Below are 19,475 nucleotides of genomic sequence, written 5' to 3'. Positions count from 1 at the left end.
AAAAATGCTGAAGTGCACATAGGAAAAGTGATAGATAATGAAAATTCAATTCAAAATATGTATCATTCAGAGCCTACTCTTCTTTCAGTTCATTTAAATGTGTGTCTCTGTGTGTGCTTGAGTGCATGTATGCACAAGCCTGTGAATTCTTCAAAAGACAGATACTTTCATAAATAGATTTTATATTTTGCAGTAGTTATGCATACATCAAATACTTTTTATGGCCTTCAATTTTTTCTATATTATCATGTTGTGGGTTAATAGTATAAGGCTAGCAACTCATTTGTGTTTCCATATTTGGAAACATATATAATGTTCTTCATCCTCCATGTTGTTAGCCTTGAACTTGTTTCTAGTTGTTTTCAGGTAGCAAGTCCACTGACAACATACTTTAACACTATATCTTTTTCTTAGCTCCTTGAGTCTTTAGATTCAATTCAGTTTTTAGGGTTCAGGTAGTGGTGGCATCATCTATTGATTCTTTAGCCTGAGGCCAGTTTCTAAGAGTATCTGTGATAGTTGTCTCCTCTTCTCAGGAAGGTAGGAACAGATTTTTTCTCTAATGGGTTGTTAGAGCTTTATACAAGTCAGTAAATGTAAAGCATCCAGAGTGCTGTTTAGCACGTGGAAAATGTCCAAAATTTCAGAGTTGTTATAATAATCATGACTACCATTTTAATATTCTGACTTGCCGTTAAAGCCACGGTGGACTTTGTCATTCCTGAAGACATTATTTCTGTTCTTGCTCACTTAGAACTTGAATGTCCCATGTAATACAGAACATAATATCTTGCATGTCTATATAAATGGCTTTGAAGTTTGTTGTTTATTTCTTTTATTGTACACAAACATGTGACATTCACAGCAATTGAGTGGATTTCATCTGATGAAAAAGCATAATAAAACAAAATTAAGGACATAGAGCTTGCTAAAAAATTCTTAAGTAGGTTTGTCAGAATACTCACTTCAATCAAATCCAACCTTACTTGGTGAGATGTTTTTCATTTCAGAGACTGTTAACTTCCAGGATGTGGTCACAGAATTCTCTGGGGAAGAATGGGGATGCCTGGACCCTACGCAATGGGCTTTGTACATGAATGTGATGTTGGAGAACTACAGGAACTTGGTCTCCCTGGGTGCCACCATCTGCCCTTGTGGATGTCCACATTTTCCTTTGAAAATCCCTTGGGAGCTTGCTTAATGGAGTTTCAATCCTTGTTCTTACAGGGATGACTGAAATTGATTCAGAAACAGAAAGCCTCATAAAGAGGCATCCAGACTTAACATTCTCTGCTTTCAGATGATTGGCCTACTTCACACGTGACCAGTGCTGCTTCTGGAACTCAAATATGCACAAAATTTTATGATGAACATTTAAATACCTAGCTTCCTGATTTAACACCTGTTCTTTTGATTCAGTGTGTACTGGAAGAGAGAGAAAGATACCTGCATATTGAAAATTTTTCCTAAGCATTACAGAAGGGGGTTGTCAGTGGATGAAATTGTGAAATATTTTTCTAGACCCATTTGTAATGTCCTCTTTTCAGTTGAGCAAAGAGCTAGGATTGTTCTGGAAAAACCACACCATATTCCCTTTAAATTCTTTTAAAACTAAGCAGGAATCTCTCTTTTTGAGCTAAGTATTATCTCCAGTTTGGAGCAAAGTGAATAACTGTGGAATATGGAGAGCCAGATGAAAATAGTGAAAAATCTAGGTAGGTGGAGAAGTAACAAGATGTGGACACAGGTAAGAGCTCAGATGAGGAGCTGTGCCTTTAAATTTTGTTTCTGGAAACTCCCCAGTGAGAGAAGTCTGTGGGGAAACAGAGGATTTTTTCTTGTGAGTTCACAAAATATATTTTTCAATTCACCCACCTCCCATCCCTCTGTTCTTCAGACATAGGAATTTATCCTCCCACTACACACTGCTCCAGGTCAAGAGAAAGGCAAAGTCTTTCTTAAGCCCTACAACACTCTTATTACCTGGTCCCTTGTGTCCTTTGGTGCTTTGTCTGAGGAACTCAGAGAAGGCTGTTTCACAAGTGTTCTATTCCCCTTTGATCTCTTTCAGACTTGAATCCATCAGCTGCTCAGTTCTTGGTTCACACACATCAGAGATGAGGGCTCTGAGTCCTGATTCCAGGACCCATGCAGGTTCCATTCCTACTTCACATACTCGGAAGACTACTCAGGAAATGAGAAGACACTGGCTGCTGTTCCTTTGCATGGGGCTGTCTCTATCTCTCTGTCTGCTCAGGTTCCTCAGCCATTTCTTCAGTTCTGCTTCTGCCACATTTCAGGAATGTGTGCAACAGAGGAGTGGGGTGGATCATTTGAAATTGTTACTCAGCAGTGATGTACAGATGGTGGACAGAGCCATCCTTTGAACTCCAGTCTTACACAGGACCCTAAGACAGTCTCTCAGGAACTTGGTCTCGGGTTTTTTTGGGTAGAGCCCACTGAACCTTCTTAAGATTCCCACAATATCTGACCCCATTACTTTACTTCCCTATTTTGTATTTTTCTCTCTACCTAGTCTGAGGATGTAGAAACACACCTTGACTCTTCCTGATTTCACCTTCTCCTGAGGATAAGTGACTTTCACCCCTCAAACTTGATTTTTTTTGGAGGGTGCATGTACTGGGAGTTGATTTAAAATATATATTGATTTAAATATAGTTGATTTAAAATATACAATCTTAGAGTCTGAAATTTCATCCTCTTTTTCTGCTGTGACAGTCCACCCTTTAGGGGATGGAACATCATCTGATGGACTCCCCAGTAGAGGGGCTTATTAGTCACCAAAAATTCTCAGAGGAAAACTCTCTGAACACTATGTTAAAATATCATCCTGCCACATAAGATGGGCTCCTTGAAGCCAAGGAGCAGAGTGGTCAGCGTATCCCAGGATGCTTAAATTGAAAATATCAGGAGACCCTGAAGAGCAGTGGGTTTAACTGTCCTTCTGGCATTTGTGGAGTGTCACAACATATCTTGAGGGCAGTATAGCAGTGTTGATCAAATATACTATGGTCATTCCCTTTTTGAGCCAGCAATCATAGTGGAGGAATTTGTCCTAGGGAGAACACTGTCCAAGTTCACAAACTTGTATCTCTAGGCTATTGAACAAACTTGTTCCTGCTACATTGATCATCCAAGTGTTGTTGTGGGGCACACCAAAAGAGAGACCACACAAATCAAAACTGAAAGCCAATTTGGAGTCTTTATTAGCCGGCCGGTGACTGCCTCAGAAACCTCCAAGAAAGAGGATTCAGAAAGCAGCCCCCAGAGGTTTTCAAGGTGTGCTTATAAAGGCTAAAATCATGCTGTGGTTTTTTTGCAGTTGCTAGCAAGCAAGCGGTTCATAGAAGCAGAAGAATGCCGTTAGCTGTTGCCAAAACATATCCCATCCCCACAGTTTCTTAGCATTGGTTATTGTTTAACTATCGGGGACATTCCGCCCCAATGGTGTGGGGACTTTTCCTGCTTGGGCCTGATTGATTGCTCCTGCTTGGGCCTGATTAATTGCTCCTGGCCCTCCACATTCCCCAATGGTTTTATGAGAGAATCAAACCATTGTTTCTTCATTTTGATTATAAATCTGTTGATATTGGGTTCCAAGAACTAATAGTTTAACAGTTTATATTTTTCTTGGCATGTATGAGGTTAGACAGTTGATTACACAGGGTCCAAACATTAAGCCTAATAATATGAGAATTAGGGGCCCTGCTGCAGTGGACAAGAGCATGGTTAGCCATGGAGACCAGGAAAATAAGTTTTCATACCAGTTGGTTTCAGTTTGTCAGCGTCCTTCCTGCTCTCGTAACCTGCTATGGACTAGGGATAGACAATTTCTAATTATTCCAGAATGATTGGCATAGAAGCAGTAGGTTTCTCTGAGGGCCATGCATAACCCCCATTGTTTCAGAAATAGGAGGTCTAAGCCTCCGTGGTTTTGGAGGATGACCTTAGCCAGTGAATTTAGGGAGTTTTCCAAATGACTGATGGAGCTTTTTAATTCACTAAGATCCAGATCAACTTGTTTGCTAAGAGTTTAAAAATTTTGGTCCCCGATGATAAGGGCTAAAGTCCTGACTGCAGTTGATCCTACAATGCCCAGTCCAAAAAGGAGGGGCACTAAGATTGGGGCTCGCTTGACCCAGTAAGTGGGTTCTAAATGTTCCCTACCTCTTTCCCCAGAATAATAATATACTTGGGGGATAATATGAACCAAAATACAAAACTCCTCCTCGACTGTCATTATTGGGTGAGTTATACAGGGGGTAATGCCGGATGTGCAGGCAAACCAAGAACCATCAGGGGCTACAAGGAGGCGGTCCCATCCACCTGGGGTTAAAGTTAAAATGCTCTTTAGTGACATGATGAGACTGCAGGAGTCACTATAGGGGGATTTAGCTAGATTAAAATTCTCAGAATAAATACAGGTTCCCTGCCCTTGGAGATCTCCTAGGGTGAGTTTCGGTTCCTGTCCCCACTTGCATAGGTGTTGGCCTTGTGCTTCTTGGACTGAGAGGTTTCTGATATAGGTATTTGTGAGGCCTAGGGAGATATTAGCTCCTATTCTGATGTAATAAGGGGGTTCAGGGTTTAAGCAAAGCCAATAGTCTTTAGTAATAAGTGGATTGGTTTGATTTATAAACTGGAAAACTGAATTTAACATGTTAAGCAGGGGTTTCTTAGGGGAGGGAGAAGAATTTATGAGTCTGGGGGGCTGAGCCAGTTTTATGCCAGGGTTGAGAGCTTGATTAGGTCCTATGGGATTGTCTGCTTTATGGGGGTGGAACCTTTGAATTGTAAAAATGGTGCCCGGGTTGTGACCTGAGACATATAATCTCCATCCCCAAGTTTTTCCACCCACCCAGGTTTGGCTGCACCAGGAAGGGATAGTAATAATCATTGGGTTACAGGTGCCTCGGGTGCAACTGTTGGGGTTATGGGCTGGTGCCCTTGTTAAAGTTATGAACAGGTCTCAGTTCGTCCATTCTGCGATTGTTTCACAACCCCAGTTGGCACAGTAATATTGGCCTCCCCCTTGGCAGTTAGAACTTCCCTCCACAGGACAGGCATAGATAGTATTGGGTATGCCATAAGCCTTTTTCTTGGTGGGGGGTAGCACATCTATATCTGAGCATGTTACCATAACTCCACTTCCCCAGGTGTACAAATAGTTGGGAGAGATCAAAGTGGAGGGTTGGTTGGGAGGGAGTAGTGGTTGTAGCCACCACTAATCCATCCACCATTTTTGTGAGTTCCCAGGTGTAGTTTATAACCTGGTGAGGGTTTTTTCCCATGACCCCCACCAAGGATATTAAGAGGACCCAGAGGGATTTCTGGAAAGTGTTATCTTTAGTGGATCCTTGGTTCACTGGATGGTCCATTTTTTAGGGATCTGGTCTGGGGTGGCCTTTTTTATCTGGGTGTGATGAATCCAGTGCCATTTTCCTGCAACTTTCACTGCCGTTGGAGTTGAGAGGATCACTGGGAGGTCTCCTGTCCACCAGGCTTCCAAGGTGGCTGGCTGAAGTTTCTTTATCCAGAGCAGGTCTCCGGGCTGCACCTGAAATAAATCTTTTTTAGGGGCAGGATTTGTTGGTCCCGGATGGGCTGCCTTTACCAGTTTGCTGGGTGTAGACTGCAGGGCCTATAATGATTTTAGAAGAGAATGGTTATTTAATTCAGCTATTTTTTCTTCCCCCAATTTAGGGATTAGTGGAGGCGGTCGTCCAAACATGATTTCATATGCGGCAATTCCCTTAACATAGGGAGTACATCTAGTTTTTAGGAGGGCAAATGGAAGGAGACTCACCCAGTTTTCGCCAGTCTCGAGCTTTAGTTTATTTAAAGATTCCTTTATTGTTCTGTTCATTCTTTCAACTTGCCCTGAATTCTGTGGTCTATAAATACAATGTAATTTCCATTTGATATTTAATATTTTTGCTAACAATTGGGTAACTTGGGCGATGAATGCCAGCTCATTGTCGGACCGCATTGCAGTCGGGAGGCCGAATCAGAGGACAATTTCAGAAACTAGTTTTTTTACTACTATTTGTGCTGTCTCGGTTCTGGTAGGAAATGCCTCAGCCCATCCAGAGAAGGTGTCGATGAAGACTAACAGGTATTTGTATCCATATGGACCATATAATATTTCTGTGAAGTCTATTTCCCACTGTTCCCCTGGGGCTTGTCCTCTCAGCCTGATTCCTTGGGGCATTTCTCTCCCTTGGCTGGAATTTACCTGGGCGCAGATGTGGCATCTGGAAGATATCTTCTGGGCTTGTTGTTGCAATCAGGGAATGTAGTAATCTCTCTGTAAGAGTTCAGTTAGTTTTGTACTGCCCAGATGTGTACTTTGGTGAACCTGGGCAACCAAATTGTGCCCCAGGTGCTCTGGCACTAGGATTCTCCCATATGGGAGAATTTTCCAACCGTCAGGTTTTGTTTTGGTGCACAGTGTTTCACCTAGTTTAATTTCTTCCCTGGTATATTCTGGAGAGCTCGGCAGCACTCACCCCGGTAAAACAGGAAGTATCTGCAGTGTCCCCACTGGTTTTGGGGCAACCTCTTGCTATTTTATCAGCCAGGGCATTTCCTCTGGCAATTTGAGTTTCAGCAGTCTGATGTCCTTTGCAATGTATAATGGCTGCCCTTTTTGGTAACCAGATAGACTCTAGCAAGGAGAGTATTTCTGGTATATTTTTTATTTCCTTTCCTCCTGATGGCAAAAGTCCCCACTCCTGATATAGTGCTCCATGGACATGCGTAGTTGCGAAGGTGTATCTGCCGTCCGTGTAGATGTTGACAACCTTCCCCTTTCCCCACCTTAGAGACTGAATCAGAACTATTAGTTTGGCCTTTTGGGCTGAAGTCCCATGTCCTAGGGCCTGAGCCCAGATGACCCGGTCCACAGTTACCACAACACAAGAAATGAGTGGGTGACAGTTCCTTCCCCAAGGTTAGTGATCCTAGTCTTATTCCATGGGTAAGACTTTGTTTTTCCCATTGCTCCCTGTATGGGGATTTTTTCCCTTAGATATGGGCCCTTCTGCTTGCTGGAAGATGGAGACGGTCACCCCAGTATCCACAAGAAAATTTGTAGGCTTGCCTCTGATTTCTAATGTGAACTTGGGCTCCCGGGGGCTCAACAGAATGGCGCCCCGGCCCCATCAATTCATCTCTTCAACCAGAACAGGGGTCAGTTTCATTCCTTTAAGTCCTCTTTTAGGGCATTCATTTTTCCACTGTCCATTCTCTTTGCAGTAGGCACATTGGTTTGCACCTAGGCCCAATCTTTTTCCTTGGTTTCCCTTTCTTTTTTCAATATTTTCCCATCTTTCTTTTTGTTTTTCCTGTTCAGCCATTGAGGATACTAAAATTTTGGCTATGTTTTTGGACTGCATGGTAACGGGGTCATCTCTGCTATTAAAAGTCTTTTGGGCAATCTCTATCAGTTCAGACAGCACTTTACCCTCCAATCCTTCTAACTTCTGTAATTTTTTTCTTATGTCTGGGGCCAACTGGGTGACAAATGCTATATTTACAGCTTGCCTATTTTCAGGTGCCTCTGGATCTATAGGGGTGTACAAGCGGTATGCCTCAAGGAGGCGCTCAAGGAAAGCGGCTGGATATTCGTCCAGCTTTTGTACAGTTTTGCTCCCCTGAGACAAGTTGGTTGGCTTCTTGGCCACCGCTCGTATCCCCTGGAGCAGAGTCTGGCGATACCCATCGAGAGCCTCCTTACCTCTATCAGTGTTGGGGTCCCATTAGGGGCAGGTGGAGGGGAACACAGCCTCTAATCAGGTTGATTCAGTAGTAGGCCATCCATCAGGTCCAAGAATTAACTTCCTCGCCTCTCTCCTCACTCAATCTCATTCCTTGGAGGTGAAGAGGGCCTGGAGGAGCTGTTGGCAGTCATCCCAACTGGGCTGGTGGGTAAAAAAGACAGTCTCCGAGAGGGAGATGAGCCCTTGGGGCTTTTTAGAGAAAGAGGGATTTTGGCTTTTCCAGTTATACAGATCACTAGAGGAAAAGGGGCCATAGACCATGAAAGGTGGGCGGTTGTCCCACAGGGCAGGGCCAACCTGCCTCAAGGGTAAAATTGGGACTCTGGAAGAATCCGGTGATTGTGAATGAGAAAAAGGGTGGTAATCAGAGCCACTTCTGGTATGGGGGGGAGCTGAAGGGCACCTCCTGGCTATTAGAGGAGCTGGTTGCAGCCTCTTGGCCATTTCTACCCTCCAGAGGTGGAGGGGCTGTTGGGTATGGAGGAGGGTCCATCAAGATCGGATCCTCCGGTGGTCCTGTCAATACTGGGATCCCATTAGTTTTTTCTTTTTGAGAGATTTTTATTAAGAGCACCATTTTGGCTCTGGGGGGGGGGGGGGGGTCTTTCTTTTTGGAACTCCAGGCAAGACCGTAACCACTTGGGTTTTTCTGTTAAAATTTCAATCCAAATTAGTATGTAGGGGATTTGGTCAGGGTGGCCTGGATCACCAAAAATCACCCTTTGGACTTTATAAGCTATAGATAGGTCTGCGGTTCCCTCAAGAGGCCACCCAGAACCAAAAGTTGGCCACACCCATCAGCAGAATTTTTCCAAGTCGGAGGCTCTGACAGGGACTCCATAGTCTCCTGGCCTTCTGCTGAAATTCCTGGAAATGTTTCAAGAAACATTGAAGTGGAGTACAGACAGATGAACTTGACTGACCCATGACAATTACGACAAAAACACCACAAAATGTGATGAGACCAACAATTAAGAGGAGGGACAAAACGAACTAAGACAAACAAATGCCTTATCCCTAAGAGATTCCTAACCGGAATCCTGGGCAATGTCTTGCTCCGGGACCGGAGCCTAGAAGTAATGCTATGTCCAGCCTTCCAGAGGTCCCCACTGGATCCAGTAACAGACCTGTACTCACCGGTGAGGTATCCATAAACAGATGACTCCACCAGATTTTGTGTAATTTTGGAGGGTCCTGTAGAACCCCTCCGGTTCCTGGTCCTTGCCTGGGGTGGAGGAACATCTCTCTGAGGCCTTCCCTTAGGCCGGACCTCAGTTCCGGGGACAATCCCCAGGACCTGTGGTCACCATGTGTCCCATTAGGGACAATCTTGCTGGGGCCTCCAAATGTTGTGGGGCACACCAAATGAGAGACCACACAAATCAAAACTGAAAGCCAATTTGGAGTCTTTATTAGCCGGCCAGCGACTGCCTCAGAAACCTCCAAGAAGGAAGATTCTGAAAGCAGCCCCCAGAGGTTTTCAAGGGGTACTTATAAAGGCTAAAATCACACTGTGTTTTTTTTTTTTTTTTGCAGTTGCTAGCAAGCAAGCGGTTCATAGAAGCAGAAGAATGCCGTTAGCCGTTGCCAAAACCTATCCCATTCCCACAGTTTCTTAGCATTGGTTATTGTTTAACTATCGGGGACATTCCGCCCCAATGGTGTGGGGACTTTTCCTGCTTGGGCCTGATTGATTGCTCCTGCTTGGGCCTGATTAATTTCTCCTGGCCCTCCACAGTGTGTGCCACTGTTCATTCTTCAGTGAACAGGATTTTGACACATAAAATTGAGGGAACATTTGAAATTGAATGATGCCTCCATTTTTTAACTCTATAGTAACTTAGTGTTAAGCATTTAAGCCATTGTTAAATTCATCTTCCATGTCTCTATTATAAGTGAACTTGTTCATTTAATCATCAGTTTCACAATTTTAATGATACTTTGTGATCTTTGTTTTAAATTGCAATTGGTAGGGCTATAGGATCAAGGAATGAATAAAGTTTTATGCATTTTCCTGGAAGATTTCCATTTTGAGAGTTAGTGGGTGTGGGTTCAGTAGCACTTTCTCCAAAAACCCATACAGCCTTCAGAACTTTATGAAAGATACCTTAGTAATTCCATTTGCTTCTGTTTCACCAGACTTAGTGCCTACTATTAAAGTACACCTTTCCCAATTAAATTGATTGAAGTTTGGATTGGAAATTTAGGATATACTGAGAATATATTTTTTGTATTGTCACTTATTCCCAGAAATACCATTAAATTGATTTGCCATAACAAATAAGATACACTGGTTATTCCATAGTGTTTTAAGGTTTCTAAACTGAATTGTTACATTTTATTTAAATTGCACTATGTTTTTATTTTTTTTTGAACACACACTGTATGGCTAATAATTAACTCCCTGTCTAGATGCACCATGTACATCTAGGTATGCCAAACTAATATTTAAATTTTTAATTGTATTTTATAGGAAATATAGCTAATTCTTCATTTATATACTTATTTCCCACTGTTACTTAGGACATGTGTTTTCCAAAAAATTTCTAAAATACGGACCTGTGGACTCATTAATAAGCAGCTTTCCAGTTCTGGGGCATAAACTATCTCAGATTTTATGGTCACCACCCATGTACCCTACCCACACCCCACAGCTGGTCTCAAATTATAAGGTCACCATCCCCTCTGCCCTCCCACCCCTAGTTTCTTTCCCTTTTTGTGTGCTTTTGCTTTAAAACTAACCAATCCTTGGTTCCTGTAGGTGACCTATTAACCCCTACTTCTGGACTATATAAAGGCACAAGCCCACATGTCCCTCTTGATCTGTGTGCTTCCCAAATGCTGGGTGAGTCCCCCCGAGTGGACTGCATTTCCTGTTGATCCCTCATGGTTCCCTTCTCTCTCTCTGGGATCTGTGAGTAAGAACCTATCTTTCTTTGCGTTATGGTCTCAATTTCTCATTGTGTCACATCTGACCTCCACTCAGACCCAAATTTAAAAACCAACTTAACTAATATGAAAGAATCAGAAGCACTTTTTACCACAGAGATAGTTTCTATCACAGAACGTTTTTATCATCTAAAAATAGACACTGTACCCATTAGGAGTCACTCCTTGGGCCCTCCAGAACCTAGCAACCAATTATCTTTCTGTTTATAACCATAATATATCGGCTTTATTTTCTGTTAGATCACCAGTTTCATTTGTTATGCCCACAGTTTTTTAACAAGTCTTTAGATTATCAGGCCTCTCTAGGAGAATCTCACTTGTAGGTCTTCACAAAACCATTTTGTTCAAAAAGGTTGTTGTAAACAGACACTTTGATCAACAGGAAATTTCCTTCAAAGGGCATTAGGACCATTTTCTTGATTTGGTCTTGGCTATGATACTGAATTTCAAATTGTCCTTGCCCCTCAAAGCATTTCTCAGTGTTAAGTTTTACTGTTTGGAGATGGGACATAGTTATGTACATAATCCCTGCTTGCAAACCACCCAATTCATTTTAGAGGGAATTCTTTACTGTAAGACTGTGCTAAATGTTGTTGAAAGCAACATGTCATGTTAGTATTTTTTTGCTTTCCTAACCTCTGCATTGAGGGTCTCAACCAGTGGTGATTTTGCACTTCAGAAAGCATTTTCAAATATCTGGAGTTATTTTTGACTGCCACAAATGGTGGAGGGTACTACTGGTATCCAGTGGTCAGAGGCTACAGAATGCATTGGGAAGCTTACTGCAAGAGAAACTGGTCCAAAATGTCAATAGGACGGAAAAGATATACCAAGCAAATATTAAACAAAAGAAAGCATGAGTGTCTATATTAATACCAAATAAAGTAAGCTTCTGGGAAAAGAAAATATCCAGAGAGAGTGACATTATATAATGATAATATGGCCCATTCACCAAGATGACCTAAGAATTCTAAACATGTATATACCAAACAACAGAGCTGCAGTATATGGTAAACAACATGTGATAGAATTAAAAGGAGAAATAGAAAAATCTATAATTACAGTTTGAGACCTCAATACTCTTTTCATTTATTGATGAAACAACTAGACATAAAGCAGCAAGCACACAGAATTCAACAATAAATCAACGAATAGGTGGCTCTAGTTGACATTCTTAGTACATACCACCTGATAACAGCAGAGTACACATTCTTTCCAAGTGAGACAGAACATATCCTGAGATAGACCATATACTTTGCCACAAATCTTAACAAATTTAAAAGTGTTAAAAATACACACACTGTATTCTTTCACCACAATGGACTCAAACTAGACATCAGTAACAGAAAGGTAACAGGACAATCTCCAAATATCTGGGAATTCAACAACACACTTAATCCATGGTCAAAGAAGATGTCTTAAGGAAAATTTTTTAAAAACATTTTGAACTGAAAGAAAATGAAAACACATCAAAATTTGTGATGCTGCCAAAACAGTGCTAAGATGCAAAGTTATAGCAATGTATGCTTAAATGAAAAAGAAATGTCTCAAGTCAACAGTCCAAGCTCTCACCTCAAAAGACGAGAGCAAAATAAAGCAAGCAGAAAGAATGTAAAACAGAAAATCTATAAAAGAATATCAATGAAACAGCTTGGAAAGATTAATTAAATAGACCAATATGGAAAAAACTCTATCAAGTCTGACAGAGTAAAAGAGAAGACACAAATTAGCAACATATAAGGAATGAAACTGGGTACCCTTACAGACATGTCAGACATGGAGGATTCTGTGGTAATGGAAATGTCCTATATCTTGACTACATCAACATCAATATCATGGTTGTGATATTGTACTAGTTTTATAAGGTGTTAATATTGGGATTAATTAGCAAAGGGCATGTGGGTTCTCTCCATATAATTTCTTACAACTGTACGTGAATTTACAGATTTCTCAAAATAAACTTTAAAAATAACAGCTTATTTTTATGTTCATATATTTTAGAACTCACTTTGCTATTCCTTGAACTTCTGATCCTATGGTCTACTGAAGATTTAGAAGTAGCTTTTCAGACTACACATATACACACAATGGCATGGATCTTATTAGTATTATTTGAATTTATGGGTTACATTTGGGAAGAATTGAAATCTTTATGCTGTGCTGCCTTTCTGTTCATAGGATAGTAATTCCAGACTAACCTCTTTTCTGCTTTTAAAATTGCTTTTAGCATAGCACTGAATTTTCTTTGTAAATTGATAGAAGACTGCCATAGGTTATAATAATATGGCTGTTGATTCACATGCAATTCTCTATTTGGATCACTGGTTCTCAAAACTGGCTACATGTGGAAGCACGTAGGGAGCTTTGAGCACTTTCTTTCCTATGTCCCATTCCAGGAGATTCTGATATACACATTCATGGGTGTCTGAATGTTATGTTTTTTAAAGCTTTTTTTTCAGAGCAATCAAATTACATAGTCATATGAATTGCAAACAAAAATTGTGCTATTGCTCCTTTATATTCATCTTATTCCCTTTTATTGTATAATTTTATGGGCAGAAATGGCTATGTCCCTGCATGTTCTAGTTTGCTAGCTGATTGAATGTGACATACCAGAAATGGAGTGGCCTTTAAAACAGGGGATTTATTAAGTTGCAAGCTTACAGTTCTATGGCCATGAAAATGTCCCAATTAAAGCAAGTCTATAAAAATATCCAAATTAAGGAAACAAGAGGTTACCTTCACTCAAGAAAGGCTGATGAACTTCAGGGTTTCTCTCTCAACTGGAAAAGCACATGTTGAACATGGCAACATCAATTAGTTTTCGCTCCAGGATTCTTGCTTCATGAAGCTCTCCCAGGAGCGTAGTCCTTCTTCATCTCCAAAGGTCTCTGGCTGCATGGGCTCTGTCTGGCTCTTGCTATTCTCTCAAATCTCATGCCTTTTCCAAAATGCTTCCTTTTTTAAAGGATTCTGGTAATGAAGACCCACCTGGAATTGGTAGACTCACATCTCCCTCTAACTAATACCCACAATTGGGCGAGTCACATTTCTGTGGAGATAATCTAATCAAATTCCCAGCCTACAGTACCAGATAGGGATTAAAAGATGGTGTATCACCCTGCACAGATTGAATGTGTAATATTCCTGGAATGTTACAAATTCCCATTGAATATTTTCATTATTTATTCTGCAACTAAATCCAGAAATTATATCCTCAAATGTTTTATGGTATAACAGCTACATCAAGTCTTTCCATACCTTTTCTTTTTTCCTGTTTTGTGTAAGTTTGTAAAGTTAGATAATAAACTATCCCTTGAAAATATGGGAAACTGTCATATAAGAGTCAGAATTTTACATGAATAATTCAAAGTAGCAGAGAGTTTTGTTTTTCCAGATTTTAATCCTTTGGCTATTAGTTTGGTAATCTACATTTTAGAGAAATTATCCTTTTCTTTTTAATTTTCAACCATAATAACAATAATCATTTTATCTAATTTTTATTAGTCATAATGGTTATGTGTCTATTTACATTTTTTGGTTAACATTGCAATAATTCTACTGTCAATTCTCAATAATAATTTCTTTTAATTCCATTTCTCATGAAATTCTATGAAAATTCTTAGCTTTATTATTTGAACTTTTAGTTCCCTTGGCTGCTGAAGCAAGTACCAAACAATGGGAATTTATTAGCTCATGGTTTTGAAGCCAGAAAATATTCCAAATCAAACCATAATCAAGGCTATGCTCTCTCTGAAGAGTGGCATTGTGGGTCTGGCTGCCAGCCCGCTATCCTTTGTCCTGGGCTCCTACTTCACATGGGAATGGAATGGTGGCCTCTCCATCTTGTCTGGGTTCCACTGACCTTCAGCTCTTGCTTCTTGTGACTTCTTCTATGGCTGGACTTTATTCCGCTTATAAAGGACTCTGGCAATAGAATTAAGACCAATCCTAATTAAATTGTGCTACACCTTAACTGAGGTTACCTCATCAACAGTACTTAAAATAGGCTCACACCCACAGGAAATTGTGTTTAAGAATATGTTTTTCTGGGGTACACAGAGTTCCATATCACCACGTTAACCTAATGGTACTTACTGTTTCTTTTAGCAAATTCTTGAATTGAAGCCTTGGAGGTGAATTGTCCAGCAATCTTTGAATTTGTGAATTTCCCTGGAGTTATTTGGCAAATTCTCACAGGCCATGAGAATAGAGAAAAACAGTGCACCATTAGTGTTTGTTATGAAGAAATGATATTTTATTGAAACATGAAAACTACGACATTCTAATAAAATGGTACCATGATGCAATTTCACTAGTTAAATGTGAATTTCACTAGTTAAATGTGAATCTGGTTCTTTTGATCAAACTGTTCTCTTCGAAATTTGCTCTCACTTTCCAAAAATCAGACATATTTTCATTCATCTCTGATATATAAAAGGTATTCCCTCTCAGTGGAAAAAGTGACCATGTTCAGTCTCTAGTAACCTATCTTTATACCCCCAAGAAAATCTCAAATGTTCTGGCACGTTTTTCTTTTTTCTTGATCAGTTGGTAGAGCAATCCTTTTTTACAATCAATTGTGGCTTTCTAGCATATCAATAAATATAGAGAAGGTCGATTTCCGGTCCATGCGTTCCCCTCAAAACAAACATGCACAACAAACAAAATACAACAAAGAAAAATTCAACAAATCGTGCTGCAACAAAGGGATACTCACATGAAAAATATGATGAAATCTGATCCCACCATATAGCATACAAAAAAAACAAGAGAGGGGCCCTGATTTCATATATCATGATTATTTCAATCATACTTTTACAACTGTTCTCTGCTACTTCCCATGCTTTCTAATTTAAACCATATTCTGCCTTAAAATTCAGTGTCCTTATTTTTACAGGTTTTGTGGATATGACAACCTCCCCCCAATGAAGTAGGCCCTTGTTTACTGATCTCATCAGTAATTATGGTGACACACGAAAAGTATATAAAAAAGGCATGACATCAACAAATTTTAAACTTCAGGTTGAAAGTCATCAATAATAACAGCATTAAAAAAGAAATCTCTATTAATTAAAAAATATTTTATTACTTTAAGATCTGCCCACAGATATCCTTGCTCACAAAATTTAAAACATTTCTATGTTTCTTCTGCTGTATGAATTGTTTCATGATTCCAAAAGTCTGAAGATTTGATAAAAGCTTATCACTTTCATTACATTTATAAAATTTCTCATTAGTAGAAATCCTGTGATATTCTACATAGCTTGGATTTTGGATAAAAACCTTGTTACACACATTAAAAATGTGTGGTTTCTCTCCAAGATATACTCTGATATCTACAGAGAAGTGAGTCCTGGTTAAAGACTAGATTCACATGGCTTCTCTACACCATCTAGTCTCTGAAGTCAAGTAAAGCTTAAACACACATTAAAGGTTTTGCCATACTCAGACTATCTGTAACATTTCTCCCCATTATTATCTGTTGTTCCCCAAGGACTGACCTTTAGATAAAAGCATTGCTACATACATTAGCTTTACACAGTTTCTTTTCAGTGTGTATTTTCTGATGTCTAGTAAGGTTCGCAAATTGGGTAAAAGCTTTACCACATTCATTACATTTATAAGGTTTCTCTCCAGTATGGATTTTCTTATGTTGAGTAAGGTTTGACCGCTCAGTAAAAGCTTTGCCACACTCATTACATTTGTGAGCTTTCTCTCCAGTATGAATTCTTTCATGACCCCAAAGGTGTGATCGCTTGCTAAAAGCCTTACCACATTCATTACATTTGTAAGGTTTTTCTCCAGTATGTATCCTCTGGTGTTCCATGAGACTTGAATTTTGAATAAAAGCCTTGCCACATACATTACATTTGTGTGGTTTCTCTCCAGGGTGTATATTCTGATGTTTAGTGAGGTGCGACCACTGATTAAAAGCTTTGCCACATTCATTACACTGGTAAGGCTTCTCTCCAGTATGGATTCTCTTATGTTGAGTAAGGCTTGAACGTTCAGTAAATGCTTTTCCACACTTGTTACATTTGTAAGGTTTTTCTCCAGTATGAATTCTCTCATGTGCCCTAAGGTGTGAACATTTGCTAAAAGCCTTACCACATTCATTACATTTGTAAGGTTTCTCTCCAGTATGCATTCGCTGATGACTTGCAAGGTTGGCATTTTGACTACAGGTCTTACCACATACATTGCACTTATATGGCTTCTCTCCAGTATGGACTCTCTGATGTCTAGTGAGGTTTGAGCACTGCTTAAAGGCTTTGCCACACTCATTACATTTGAAAGGTCTCTGTCCAGAATGAATTCTTTGATGATTAGTTAGGTTTGACCTTTTGCTAAAAGCCTTCTCACAGTCATTACACTGATACGTCTTTTCTCTACTGTGTGTTCTTGTTCTTCTGTATTGTGTAGATAATGAAGGGTACGTAACAATCTTCCCATATTTATTATGAGTGTTGGTTTTGCCACTATGAAGAATTCTTTGAAGCTGTGAAACTGAGCAACTATTACTGACTGACTTCTCACCTTGATTACATTCATAAATTTCCTCCTCAGTTTGAAATCTCTGCAGTTCAACTAGATGTGACTGAAAGCTTAATCCAATCTTGTTTTCAAAACACTTCACATACTTGTTGCCTCCATGGCTTGTGCGACTTTTGAGTTTTAACAAGCGCCTTATAAATGGCTTCTCATGTTTGTAATATGGATAGGTACTTTTTCTTATGGAAACACTCTGATTTACAGGAATATTATTCCAGGGTCTGTTAGGAAGCTGTTTTTTTTCACCAGTGAGATTTTTAGCGTGGGCAGTAGGTACTTCTTTGTAATGTCTTTCTTTACATTGCCAGTGTTGCTCAAACTCATATATATTTTCCTGGGCTTCCCTAGAGTCAAAATCCTCAATGTTATGGCTTCCCAAAATAACTGTTTGGAATAATTCTCGTTCATTAATACCCTCTTTTGGTGATACTTCCTTGATCATACATCTAGCAGAAATATCTGAAAAATATAAAGAACAGGCTTCCTATTAGCTAGATGAAGATGAATATTTTGTATGGCAATACATAATATAACACCAAAAGGAATACTTAAACTGAAAAGAGCTATGAAACTTCTCAACCATTGTTGTCAAATATGTAGGAACACAAAAGGAATAATAGTCATCACTAAAGAAAGGGTGATTACATGTAATTAAATTAAGGGAAGCCTAGTTTCAAATATCCTATCAGGAAACCAGTCACACTATGTAAATGCACATAAGCAGAAGGGGTATTTTTTCACCATCATTGCAAAGCACACAACAACTAGTTTAGCTGTATGGCTGCCTTAAGAGAAACAAATATGTTAATACATAACTACACATTTATTTGTGTACAGTAATTATACACAGCATTGTAAGCATTCTGTAATATGAACAATTGATGTACAGCAGTTAGGTCTAAAACAGATACTGAAAAACCATCATCCATAAATCATACTAACAAAATAGTTTAGTAATTTTTTATATATAAATAAATAACCACAGTTATACAAGATCATAGAGAGTGTGGAATTCTAAAAAATTTTCCCTTAAGAAAAGAAAGGATTTCTATTCCAGAGGAACACAAAATAGGAGAATGGGAAAGTATGCTGAGAAACCCTGACTTTTAAATAACAGATTCAAGTAAATATATACAATATTATAAAGATTAAAAACTGGGGAAGGCAGGCTGAAATCACAATATGCTTCCATGCCATCCAGTATGTAATAGTCAATAAATAAAGGAAATCCCTAACTATGGAACAGTCTTTAATACTCCAGTTCTGCAATCACAAAATATAATATAGAGTGTGTGCTTTGAAAATTTACTATCTAAGGTTTGTGACAACACTGATATGGAACTCACAAAATAAAAACATGCAAGATACTATACCAGCAAAGGTCAATTTCATAACAAACATAAAAGGTGACATATCTTACTAGATAATGGTAATGCTGCAGTCCTAACTGAAATATTAGGCAATATTCTAAGCTCTCTACCATGTTAACTTGTTTAAACATTCTTGAGGTCAATTATCACAAATATTTAGACAAAAATAACAAGTCTAAGTATTTTCTGTACTGATCTTAATACATAAAGTCATTTTGACAGCAAAGATGGAAACATGGTTCAGCAGGCAAAAATACATTTGAAAGTAATAAGGAGCACTGTGCATCCATGCAGTACATATTACAACAGGTCACAGCAAGTCCCAGGAGCTGAGAAAGAAACACTCAGGGGAGATATAGGACTGAGGTGTGTCACTAATCATGTGACTTTATAAACTTTATGGAAAACAATGTTATAAGCAACAATGGTGAGAAAGTACATGGAGTAAAAGAGATGACCTAGGCTTCCTATTAAAATACAATAAAATATTTAATTATGAGCTTAGTATACCAAGATATACGTGATAAATCTGGATAGGGAGAATCATTATTAGAATAAAGCATGTGTAACAAAAATGTAAAAGTCAGTGTAATTCAAATTAAATCCAATAAGTTTGGTGTAGAAAGCTTAACATATACCAGTGAAAACACAACGTATCTTGTTTAACAGATGCTGCAAATCAACTTAATATTCTGGGACTAATACTCAATAAAAAGGTATATTCTCAAGCTATCCAGTATCTCTAATTTAAGAAATGGAATAGATTTATTGAGAAATGTATACTCACACTGTAGACATA

At 39.2% G+C, this 19,475-nt stretch overlaps 1 protein-coding gene and 1 long non-coding RNA gene across 2 annotated transcripts in view; one reads left to right on the top strand and one right to left on the bottom strand.

Moving 5' to 3' along the window:
- The window catches only part of LOC143658707 (uncharacterized), a 72,239-nt gene that overhangs the window by 23,936 nt on the left and 28,828 nt on the right, over nucleotides 1–19,475 (top strand). The window lies entirely within an intron of this gene.
- LOC143658705 (uncharacterized) overlaps nucleotides 1–19,475 on the bottom strand; it is a 75,724-nt gene that overhangs the window by 35,712 nt on the left and 20,537 nt on the right. The window contains exons 4-5 of the mRNA XM_077130892.1: nucleotides 16,293–17,765; nucleotides 13,758–13,767 (exon numbers count right to left, since the gene is read on the bottom strand). Coding sequence (XP_076987007.1) covers nucleotides 13,758–13,767; nucleotides 16,293–17,765 — 1,483 coding nt within the window. The remainder of the gene's footprint in view (nucleotides 1–13,757; nucleotides 13,768–16,292; nucleotides 17,766–19,475) is intronic.

Source organism: Tamandua tetradactyla, chromosome 16, assembly GCF_023851605.1.
Source record: "Tamandua tetradactyla isolate mTamTet1 chromosome 16, mTamTet1.pri, whole genome shotgun sequence".
NCBI classification, from domain to species: domain Eukaryota; kingdom Metazoa; phylum Chordata; class Mammalia; order Pilosa; family Myrmecophagidae; genus Tamandua; species Tamandua tetradactyla.
This window is presented reverse-complemented; position numbering and strand designations above follow the sequence as displayed.